Genomic DNA, 12,884 nt, shown 5'->3' on the forward strand with positions numbered 1-12,884 from the left:
GTATAGGCAACATAATATGAGTACACTTCAAAGAAGTTTGTGGAAAATGGAATTGAACATTTATTTGATGCAAAAAACTTCTGAAATCCCACACATCCAAGGGATTTTTCAATGTGTGTCATGAAAATGCATATAATGAAGAAACTACGCATCAATTTTTGTATCAACATAAGTCTACCTTTTAACATCATTTTTAAAAAACTTTTTGAAGTTCTCTATTATAGTTATTTAGCCCAAGGGCTCTGGAGGCTGACTTCCTGGGTTGAATGAGGTTGTCATGAGGATTAAAGAGTCAAAGTACAAAAAACACTTTGCATATTCAGTAAATAGTAATAGCTGTTGCTCATGGTTTCTGCTGTTATTAGTACCATCACCAGTAGTACCATTATAAAGCATCCAAAGACGATCACTCCTATGACGGATAGAACTGTATGATTTAAATGTCACACAATGGATGGGTATACACATACATATATACAACATACATACTTAGGACACAGAAACATGCTATACATCATTGTGCAGTTGCAGAAAGGAAGGTGTAAACTCATCATTGAAAAAGAAGTGTTGGTGCAGCAAGTCTCACACTCAAGACCAATATACTATTTTAAGACTGTAATCCAATTTCAGTTGTTATCTCAGGAAGAAGTCAAGAACTATAAATCAAGGATAAAGGCAATACAAGTTTATAATGATATATACCCTAATTTCTTCATGTCTATCCATTCTGATTCTCTATTACATTAGGAAAAAACTCTGAAAATGAAGAAATCCTAAACAGCAATGAGACCATCAGAATATAGTGAAATGCTACAGTAAATATAAGTCTTAGACTTGTTAGTTAAAAGAATACATGCTCAATGATTACCATTGGGCCCAATGTGAATATATGATATCAAGAGATAAAAAATAGCAACCAAGAAAAAATATTCATGTAGAAAAAAAATAAGTGGTCCATAAAAATATTAAATTGAAATACGTTTTAAAAACTCACCATTGCAGCCTTCAGTGCTACAGAGTCTAGGTTGGGCAAATTAGCTAAACAGCCCTGTTGAAAAATAAAAAAGAAATAAAGAAGGGATATGCATTTCACTTCATTTGTCCATTAACAGATTGCCCAAATATGGAAAATTACTTTGCTTATTTCCAAAGTCTAGGGTCACCTCTTCAACCTTAGTAAGAGTAAGCACTATGAGCTGTTGAAGAGAGTAAGCAGCAAATGAGGTTATTAGCAAGGGAAATACAACAATACTTCACATTTACTCATGAACAAGAGAAAAAGGCAATAAAGCATTTGGAAAATGTCAATGAGATATGGATGCTTAAGATTTTCATGTTGATTATTTAGGAAGGTACAGAAAGGCAGCAAAATTGGTTTTTCCTTCCTTTAAGTGGAAATCTGACTACTACTGAGGCAAAAACCAACCAAACAAAAAACGCTGAAAAGTTGTGATTTTTGAGTTTCATGTTAAGAACTCCTAAACTATTAGTGTTCAGATTAATGTAACTTGGAAGACTTTTTTTTTTAAGGAAGATAGTTTACTTTATTTTCTAGGGTTCCCAATAGTATATTATCTATTTCTCCTAGGGTTCTATAATTAAGCAAGATCATGTTAGCCCCAGAAGTGATTACTTTCCTAAATTAATGGACCCTGATTTGCTAACCTAAAAAAATATAACTAATATTTATATAATAATCTATGCATTCAATAAACTGGTACTGATGTAGGATTCTAAATTATTTCCCAGTATGAATATCATTTATATATTTTATGACACCAATTTTTGTATACTTTTAATCAAAAACTATTGGTAGTAAAAAGAACAGTTAACATTCTGGGACACTCTAGAATATCTAGGGTGGTCATTTAAGAACTCTGATGTAGTTATCTCACTTAATCTTCATAACAACCCGATTATTCAGATACTATTATTACCCCAATCCAGAGATGAGAAAAGAGACACAAAGATACTTTCCCAGGAAAAAAAAAAATTAGTTAATAAGTGATATAGCCAACATTCAAATCCAAATTCTAGCTCTTAGCAGCTATACTCTAAACTAGCACATTTCTTGAACTACAAACATCTATGTAGCTTACCTGTTCAGGTTTATGTTGCTGTACAGTGTTATAGATGTAACTCAAGCCTACTCTAGTTAAAACGTAAGAAGCTTGCTCATTTATAAGTGTGTCCAAATGTGCTTCAATCTGCAACAAAACGCAAAGAAAGAAAACACTTTAAAAGGAGAATACACAGATGAGAATAGAAGTAGACTATCCTAGAGTCGTAGCCCTTCAATCTGAATTTGTTCCCTGAATGGGCACAGATTATGAAGCACAGGGATGGCTTCCAAAACAAAGGCTTTTTCTTCCCCCAAAGAAGCCCTACAAGAGAAAGAGAAAGTCTTACTTCAAAAATGTTAACAAGGAGAGGAGGCTAGCACTGTGGCATAGTGGGTAAATCCCTCACCTGCAGTGCTGGCATCCCATATGGGCGCCGGTTCTAGTCTCAGCTGCACCATTTCTGATTCAGTTCTCTGCTATGGCCTGGGAAAGCAGTAGCAGATGGCCCAAGTGCTTGGGCCCCTGAACGCACTTTGGAGTCTCGGAAGAGGCTCCAGGCTCCTGACTTTGAATCAGCTTAGTTCTGGCCATTGAAGCCATTTGGAGAATGAACCAGAGAATGGAAGACCTCTTTCTCCAAGCTCCTGGCTTGTATAGTACAGAAAATGACAATGGAACAATTAAAAAAAGCAAGCATTTGGTGATAAAGAAAACTGATAAACAGCTGGACATTTTAAGAAAAGATTTAGGGCGGCGCCGTGGCCCAACAGGCTAATCCTCCACCTTGCGGCGCCAGCACACCGGGTTCTAGTCCCGGTCGGGGCACTGGATTCTGTCCCGGTTGCCCCTCTTCCAGGCCAGCTCTCTGCTATGGCCTGGGAGTGCAGTGGAGGATGGCCCAAGTCCTTGGGCCCTGCACCCACATGGGAGACCAGGAGAAGCACCTGGCTCCTGCCTTCGGATCAGCGTGGTGTGCCGGCTGCAGCGTGCCGGCCACGGCGGCCATTGGAGGGTGAACCAATGGCAAAGGAAGACCTTTCTCTCTGTCTCTCTCTCTCACTATCCACTCTGCCTGTCGAAAAGAAAAGATTTAGAGAAATGGCAGAGAGTTGGGTCTGAATTAGCAATAAACAAAGAATTATTTTTTAAAAGAAAAATGGTACCTTCACAGAAAACAAAGTTATTCAAGAAAGGAAAATTAATAAATTCTTCTTATTTAGCTCAAACTTCACTAGTTTTTACACAGTCATATTTATTTAACACAATAGTGTGTTAAATTTTTGGTCTAACCAAAAATTGTAACTACTTTGGTAGAATGCTAAAGTTCTAAATATGGCTTTATTCCTGTTCGTGTATGAAGTAAATTTTCATCATTCAGAGTACATATTTAATGTAGTAAATCTAAAACTGAAAAAGTCTACAAATAGGAATAAACACAAACATTTAGAGTTACAAATAACAAAAGAAGCAAATATAAGAACTGAAAGATGCGATTCTTTAGAGAGAAGTACTGGAGTGGAGAGTATAGAACATTATGGCTTTTCAAAACAAACTCAATAATTACATGACGTTAAAGTATGAATATGACTATTATAAATTCTTTTAAAAGAAGAAATTCAAAATTAGAAAATATCAAAAATGTGATGTATCACAACTCATTCCTCAAAAAAACTCAAACTCAACAAATCAATATTTACTGTACCCACTATCAAACTGTTTATATACCTGTTATAATGTGGAATGTTCTAAAGGTTGTTTTTAATATCAATTACCACTCTAAAATTGAAACCCAAGTGTCTGGTAAATTTTATAAATGGCTTTGGTTTAGTCATTACACAGACTCTTATGTGATACCATTTTGTGTATAGAAAGAGTGATTGGGATAACAAATTGTAATGTTTTGCCTAACACCAATTTACACATAGATAAAAATATATCTGTCTCTGTAACACATTCTGCACTAGCTACAAACTTGAAAAATATTGCATATTATTCACAGTTCAGAAACTGAAAGCCACATATAGAATTGAAGAACTGTTCAAATTAAACAGAAAAGCTTCCTTCTACCATCTCATACTTTGGTCTGAACCATTACATTCTGACTTTGCCAGAGATGAAAGCCAAAATATCAAGTGTGTGTATATGTGTATGTGTTTCAATCAGATTACATCCAGGGACTTACAGAAATTAAGCCAATGAAGTTAACCAAAATCAATAATTTAAAGCTATCATATAGGAAAAAAGATTCCATCACACTCCATGGTCATGCTGTAGCAAAATTTACCTGAAACTGCAGCATTTCCAGACGTCTGTCAGTGAACTCAAATAGAGCTAATGTTGTCTTCATCATATACAGAGAATTGACCATGAAAGTGGCCATATCAGCTGTGCCTAAATTGCTGGCTGATACAGTACACATCTGGAGGAGAGGATCCAAGACACATGATAAAACCTATAAATGAAAAATAAAAATTAACATATTTTTTAAAGATTTATTTTATTTATTTGAAAGACAGAGTTACAGAGAGAGGTAGAGAACGAGAGAAAGGTCTTCCATCAGCTGGTTCACTCCCCAATTGGCCTCAAAGCCAGAGTGGCGCTGATCTGAAGTCTGGAGCCAGGAGCTTCTTCTGGGTCTCACTTGCGGGTACAGGGGCCCAAGGACTTGGGCCATCCTCCACTGCTATCCCAGGTCATAGCAGAGAGCTGGATTGGAAGAGGAGCAGCTGGAACTAGAACCGGTGCCCATATGGGATGCTGGTGCCCCAGGCCAGGGCTTTAATCTGCTATGTCACAGCGCCATCCTTAATATTTGCTAACTAGCAATCTGGTCCTGGGTTAATGGCACTTCAGAACTAATACCAAACTAACTGTAAGGGAATCAATCTGTAGAAGCACACAGGAAAATATTAAATGATATAATAACCATGTAGTTTAACAAATGAGCATCACTGAATCAATGTTCTTAATTAAGAGAATTGGTTTATTACTTGAAAGAAAATCAACAACAGGAAAGAAACTGTAAAAATATATGGGCCACAGAATGTCAGCATCTTAACAGAATATACATTAGAAGGACAAAACACAACCACTTATATGAATTTCCAGCATACTTGCACAAAATCTGCTTGGCGAGCATCTAAAGGGACAACTGAAGAATCATGAGATGCCAAAACTTCACGCAGCAACATGAGTGTCTGATTTAATGCAGAACTTGGTCCAAGATCAGGTGGTGGGAGTTCAACCTAAAATAGAGAATGGTTTATACATTCTTATATTTTCCACTAAATTTTAACATGCACATGCATGACTGTTCACAGCAAAAACAATATTTTGTAAATACAAAGCACTGGCTGACATATTAAAAACCCATAATTTATCAACAGCTTTTTCTGAATTATACTACTCAGCAAATGAAGTGACTTGACACAAAAGTTCTTTGTCAGATTATCTCAAAATTAATATGTAACATTATATTCTAAAATTTAAAAACTGATGAAAAAAGTTAGTGTTCATTTGAATTGTACAATATTTTGGTGTATATATGAAATAACATACTGTTTTGTTTTTTAACTTTAGTCATACACTATCACAACTATAATATAATTGAGAAATATCACCTACTATCAGGCCCAAATCTCAGAGCTCTTGGTTCAACATGAGATGAAGGGCTTCCAAAAAGTTCATGGAAAATACGTATTATTTAAAAAACTATGAGAGAATTTCAAAATTTTTGCACTAAAGCTGATTCAATTTTAACACAAACTATTTGAAGCAGCCTTGTAGGTTACAGGCCCAGGAAACAAGCTTTCAAAAGCACCCTGAAAAAGGCTCAGGAGGCTCTTCCATAGGCAACAGATTTTGAAAATTTTCCCCCAAAATGGTATTACATTACGAGCCCCACAGCTGAGAGCTGAAGAAAGTGCCAACTTTGGAGAGTGAGGTGAGAGCAGAATACAGTAGCCCAAGCCAATGGCTATATAGCCAGAGGGAAAGCCTGATAGGGGACACTGCCTTTGAGCCTGGCCTGGAAACCATAGTGGTACAGGTTACTCACCTAGCCCTGCAATAAAAGGGCATGTTTCTCTCCCCTCACCCCCAGCAACAGCACCCTGCAACCAGCTGGGAGAAGGTGCCATATTAACATCAGGAGCAGCTGCAGCAGCTCATTTTGAAATTAGTAGTGAGCGCAGAGGCTCTTGTGCACATGTGTGATCCAGGGATTTTAACAGAAGGAAAAATCTGCTTACCCTACTGATTTTGAGTCTGGCTCATAAGACTGACAGGGGGTTGAGCACAAATGCAGGACTGTGAGGTGTTCCCAGCCTCTCAATATATCACAGGATCTGAGGCTCAAACTGCCAAGGCAGAGCACCCACAGGCAGCTGGCTCTGGATATGTCTCTGCCTCTCTGTGAATGGAATAAGCTAGTAGGGTGGAACAGATCCTCCGTACCCCAGGACTATGGGAGTCTTGAATGCTAAGACTGTGGGAACTCTGTAACTGCATGATAGGGCACAGGGTGTAGGTGGGTCTCTGCCAATCACTGTGTGCAGCACGAAAGGCTCAGAGCTCCCTGACTGCCTGGAGTGGGTCATTGTAGTGATTTCCATGTCCAAACAAGGACAGCATAGTTCCTTTGTGTGGTTCATTGGCAGCCAGATTGAGTATTGTGCCCAATGTGAGCTGACCTAGGGCATCGATCACCTTGGAAGAGAGGAGATGACGGTATGATGACACCAACAGATGTAATCATACCCTCTTAACTGCTGACAATGGAGATCAACCAGGCCCAACTTGGGTATCACCATGATTAACTGCTCCACCCTGGAGTACTACTTAGAGCTCCAGAGCCAAACCCAGCACAGGCTACTAGATATTCACTGAAAGAACAGACACACTCCATTAAGCCACAAAGATATAGTTTAAGAATGAAAGGGATCAATTGAACATTAAGATGTAACTATAATAAATGCAACCGATGCCAGGGTGCCTATTTAAAAGAAATGTTAATAGATCTAAAGGAAGACACAGACGCCAAAACAACAGTAATGGGGGATTTCACACCCCACTTTCATCAACAGACAGATGAACTAGATAGAAATCAACAAAGAAACAACAGAGTTAATCAAAACTATGGACCAAATGGATCAAATGAACTTAACTATAGTTAGTTAAGTTCCACGGAAATTTTCATGCCACAATTGCAGAATACACATTCTTCTCATCAGTGCATGGAACTTTCTTTAGGATAGACCATATTCTAGGCCATAAAGCAAGTCTCAGTAAATTCAAAAAAATCAAAATCATATATCATGAATCTTCTCTGATCACAATGGAATGAAGCAGGAAATCAACAACACAAGATTCTCTAGAACACACAATAATCAATAGCTGTTATATACACGGACAATGCCATGGCTGAGAAAGAACTTCTAGGATAAATCCCATTCACAATAGCTACCAAAACATTTATATAACTTGAAATACATTTATCCAAGGACATGAGAAATCTCTATGATGAAAATTGCAAAACATTAAAGAGAAGAAATAGAGGAAGACACAAATAGAAAAAATCTTTCATCTTTGTGGATTGGAAAAATCACTATGATCAAAATGCCCATCACTACTAATTTCAAAAGCAATTTACAGATTCAATGTGATCCCAATCACAAAAACAAGCACATTCTTCTCAGATCTAGGAAAAAAAGGTTGCTAAAATTTATATGGAAACACAAGAGACTCCAGATAGCTAAAGCAATATTGTACAATAAAAACAGCCAGAAAAATCACAATATTAGATTTCAAGACATACTATAGGCCAGTTATAATAAAAAGAGAATGGCTCTCATACAGAAATCAACAAACAATAAATGCTGGTGAGGACTTGGTGAGGGGGTACTTTAATCCACTGTTGGCAGGAATATAAACAAGCATAGCCATTGTGGAAGACAGTATGGAGATGAAGCTCAGGAATCTGATATAGATCTACCATAGATCCACCCATCACACTCCTGGGAATTTACCCAAGGGAAATGAAATCAACATATGAAAGAGTGTTTTGTACCCCCCCCCGTGTTTACTGCCACTCAATTCACAATACCTAATATATGGAATCAACCCAGCTGTTCATCAACGAATGACTGGATAAGGAAAATGTGATAACACATATACTCACATGCATACACACACACACTTATACATATACATACATACACATTATTAAGTACTACACATCCATAAAAAATAATGAAAAATAAAAGCAACATCCTTTGTATACATAGACAATGCTATGGCTGAGAAAGAACTTCTAAGATCAATCCCACTCACAACAGCTACAAAAAAAATTCAAATACCATGGAAGAATTTAACCAACAAAGTCAAAGATCTCTATGATGAGAGTTATGAAAAATTAAAGAAATAGAAGAAGATGCAAAAAAATGGAGAAAACTTCCATGTTCATTGATTGGAAGAATCAGTATCATCAAAATGTCCATTCTTCCAAAAGCAATTTACAGATTCAATGCAATACCAATCAAAATACCAAAGACAGTGTTCTCAGATCTAGAAAAATTATGCAGAAATTCAGTTTGAAACACAGGAGATCTTGAATAGCTAAAGCAATCAATGACTGGTGATAACAATAGAATTAAAAAGGAGAGAATGTTCCAACATGAGAAGCAGTTCACACAGAAGACTCATAAAATGACAATCACTCTAAATTGCATTCTGACTTCAGAATCAGCCCTTAAAGCATTCTGGTCTGGCTGAAAAGCCCATGAGAACATTTCAGGCATGGGAAGCCAAGACACTGTGGGAAAAAAAAAAAAATCCTACATGAAGGATCTCTGTGCGTTGGACCCCAGTGGAAAGAAGAGGCCATCAAATAAGGATGTACTTTTTTCTGAAGGAAGCAGAGAACTTCCACTTTGGATGGCTTTTTCTAAATACTGACAGAGACTATGGTCTCAAAAGGCTTCCATAGCCTTGGCAGCTCATATCAAGATACTTGGGTGATCACTGACATCATACAAAAAAATGTTAATTGTTAAATTAACAACAGGATTCACTGTTCACTTACTCTCCATGGAGGTCCTCTGTCCTCAATGAGTTGTACTATAAGATTTAACTATAAAACTTGTTCTCAAACCGTTTTTTATATTGTGTGTGTGTGTGCGCGTGCAAATTGCTGAAATCTTTACTTAGTATAGAGTTGGTCTTCTGCATATAAAGTTAATTGAATATGAATCTTAATGGAGAATGGGGCTGGGAATTGGAGAGGGAGGAAGAAATAGGTGGGAGTGGTGGTGGGAGGGTGGGTATTGTGGGAAGAATCACTATATTTCAAAATTTGTAATCATTAAATAAAAGGTTTCTAAAAAAATAAATTAATTAAAAAGTAAATGTGGGCCACTAATGTCAAACAAGTTAATACTAATGAACGGATACAATTGCTGGACATATTCAAAACATGTTTTCTCTTAGGGATGATGAGCAAACACCTTTGTTTTTCTTTTTGTTGTCTTTTTTTAAAAAAAATTCATTTTATTTATTTGAAAGACAGAGTTACAGAGAGAGGTAGAGACAGAGAAAGAGGTCTTCCATCAGCTGGTTCACTCCCCAGATGGCCGCAACGGCCAGAGCTGAGCCAATCCGAAGCCAGGAGCCAGGAGCTTCTTCCGGGTCTCCCATGGGGGTGCAGGGGCCCAAGGACTTGGGCCATCTTCCACTGATTTCCCAGGCCATAGCAGAGAGTTGAATTGGAAAAGGAGCAGCCAGGACTAGAACTGGTGCCCATATGGGATGCTGGCGCTTCAGGCCAGGGTGTTAACCTGCTGTGCCACAACACCAGCCAGTTGTTGTCTTTTAAAATCACAGGACAAGATTATTAAAATATGTTGTGAGAGGACAATTAGAATGTAAATTCCTTATTTTAGGGATAGATTTTATTTACTCTATCTTCCACAGTATTTTCACATTATAGACTTCAATTAATGAAAAAACATTAACTAAAATGTCCCTTACATTTAAGTCTCTTAAACATAATTAAGATATAAAACACATACACATACAGGGGCCAGCGCTGTGGTATAGTGAGCTAAGACTCTGCCTGCAGCACCGGCATCCTATATGGGTACCCTAGTTCTAGTCCCAGCTGCTCCTCTTCCAATCCAGCTCTCTTCTTTGGCCTGGGAAAGCAGTGGAAGATGGCCCAAGTGCTTAGGCCCATGCATCCATGTAGGAGACCTGGAAGAAGCTTCTGGCTCCTGGCTTTGGATTGGCACATCTCTGGCAGTTGCAGCCATTTGAAGAGTGAACCAGTGGTTGGAAGACCTTTCTCTCTTTCTCTCCTTCTATCTCTATTGCTACCTTTCAAATAAATAAATAAAATCTGTAAAAAAACACATACACAATCAACAATATAGTATATTCTAATAAACTGTTTTGAAATACCAAGGAACTAAACAACACATTTCTTAATAAGGTACTGGACAATAAGCATGTTTTAATAATATTATGAGGAGGGGGCGGAGCCAAGATGGCGGATAGTGAGGACGTGTGCCTTAGTTTGGGAAAATAAACTTTCATAAAAGTGGAATTACTGTAGCCTCAGGAAAAGACTCAAGAAAAAAACTGCAGAGGAAACGCTTCCGGATCTTGTGGATGAGACACAGAGGACTTACAGGGAACCCACCGCGTGGAAAACCAACCAAGACGAGCCGAGCGGCAGCGGCGGGAGAGGAGCCAGAGCCACAGAATCTCGCCAGCGCGGGAACGGAGGAGGGTAAGAAAGACAAAGACCTGAGAAGTCCGAGACATTGGGGGGAGGGGGAACAGAGGCCTCTCCCTTCACTCACCAAGCAAAACAAAGAGCACCGCGATTTTACATATGTAAAGCTCAGCCAAACTCAGTATCTTTAGCGAAACTGGAGAACACATTGAGGGCTGCATAAACTCTGTGTATGGTCCCAGGGGTAGATCAAACGAATACTCAGAGAGGCCAGATTTCAACTACCCTCAACTCCACTCCCAACTGAGTCAAAAAAAAAAAAAAAAAAGAGAGAGAGAGAGAGAGAGAGAGCGTCCCAGCAAGGAGCAAATAATCTGGGAGAGTCGCTCTTTACACAGCCTTAAACCTCAAGAAACAAGCATAGCTCTCTGGCCACACCCATCACAGCCCCTAAGGCTCCAACAAAACAGACAGCTCACTTAGAGGCATAGTATAACGAGAGAAAAAAAACAAAAACAAAAACACCACAAATTATCTCTAACATGCCAAGCAAGAAACATAGAAGCGGAGGTACCAAGAACAAGGAAGGCACTATGACGCCCCCAAGTGAACAAGACGCGCCAATGCAAGATTATGAAGATGAAGAGATAGAGCAAATGCAAGAAGCAGATTTCAAAAAATTCATAAGAACATTAAGAAGTTCTCAAAAACAAATTCTTGAACTACAGAAATCCTTAATGGACAAGATAGAAAATCTCTCTCGTGAAAATGAAATATTAAGGAGGAATCAAAATGAAATGAAACAACTAGTGGAACAGGAAACTGCGATAGTGAAAAAAAACCTCAATGAAATGAAGAACTCAATAGATCAAATGGCAAACACATTAGAGAGCCTTAAAAACAGAATGGATGAAGCAGAAGAGAGAATATCGGAATTAGAAGACAGAGAACAGGAAAGGAAACAGTCAAATCAAAGAAAAGAAGAAGAAATCAGAAATCTAAAAAATACTGTCAGGAATCTACAGGATACTATTAAAAAACCCAACATTCGGGTTCTAGGAGTTCCTGAAGGCATGGAAAGGGAGAAAGGATTAGAAGGCCTTTTTAGTGAGATACTAGCAGAAAATTTCCCAAGTTTGGAGAAGGACAGAGACATCCTAGTACAGGAAGCTCAGAGAACCCCTAATAAACATGATCAAAAGAGATCCTCACCACGACACGTCGTAATCAAACTCACCACAGTGAAACACAAAGAAAAGATCCTAAAATGTGCAAGAGAGAAACGCCAGATTACTCTCAGAGGATCTCCAATTAGACTCACAGCTGACTTCTCTTCAGAAACCCTACAAGCCAGGAGAGAATGGCGAGATATAGCCCAGGTACTAAGAGAGAAAAACTGCCAGCCCAGAATATTATATCCTGCAAAGCTCTCATTTGTGAATGAAGGTGAAATTAAGACCTTTCACAGCAAACAGAAACTGAAAGAATTTGTCGCCACTCGTCCAGCCCTGAAAAAGATGCTTAAAGATGTGTTACATACAGAAACACAGAAACACGGTCACCAATATGAAAGAAGGTAAAGGAAGGAAACCTCAAAGCAAAAGATCACAGGAATCTCAAACCAGATATAAGAAAAAATCTTTGGCAAATGGCAGGGCAAAGTTACTCCTTCTCAATAGTCACATTGAATGTTAATGGCTTGAACTGTCCAGTTAAAAGACACCGATTGGCTGATTGGGTTAAGGAACAAAACCCATCCTTTTGCTGCTTACAAGAAACCCATCTATCCAACAATGATCCATACAAGCTGAGAGTGAAAGGCTGGAAAAAGATATACCACGCCAACAGAAATGAAAAGAGAGCGGGCGTAGCCATCTTAATATCGGACAACATAAACTTTACCACAAAAACTGTTAGGAGAGACAAAGAGGGGCACTATTTAATGATTAAGGGATCCATTCAATAGGAAGATATAACGATTATCAACGTATATGCACCTAATTACAGGGCACCAGCTTATTTAAAAGACTTGTTAAGGGACTTAAAGGGAGACTTAGACCCCAATACAATAGTACTGGGGGACTTCAATA

At 38.3% G+C, this 12,884-nt stretch overlaps 1 protein-coding gene across 1 annotated transcript in view; it reads right to left on the reverse strand.

Moving 5' to 3' along the window:
* COG6 (component of oligomeric golgi complex 6) overlaps positions 1 to 12,884 on the reverse strand; it is a 105,385-nt gene that overhangs the window by 24,873 nt on the left and 67,628 nt on the right. The window contains exons 14-17 of the mRNA XM_062195357.1: positions 5,177 to 5,308; positions 4,348 to 4,515; positions 2,100 to 2,207; positions 995 to 1,048 (exon numbers count right to left, since the gene is read on the reverse strand). Of these exons, the coding sequence (XP_062051341.1) occupies positions 995 to 1,048; positions 2,100 to 2,207; positions 4,348 to 4,515; positions 5,177 to 5,308 (462 nt within the window). The remainder of the gene's footprint in view (positions 1 to 994; positions 1,049 to 2,099; positions 2,208 to 4,347; positions 4,516 to 5,176; positions 5,309 to 12,884) is intronic.

The sequence above is a fragment of the Lepus europaeus genome, chromosome 6 (assembly GCF_033115175.1).
Source record: "Lepus europaeus isolate LE1 chromosome 6, mLepTim1.pri, whole genome shotgun sequence".
Taxonomy (NCBI): Eukaryota; Metazoa; Chordata; class Mammalia; order Lagomorpha; family Leporidae; genus Lepus; species Lepus europaeus.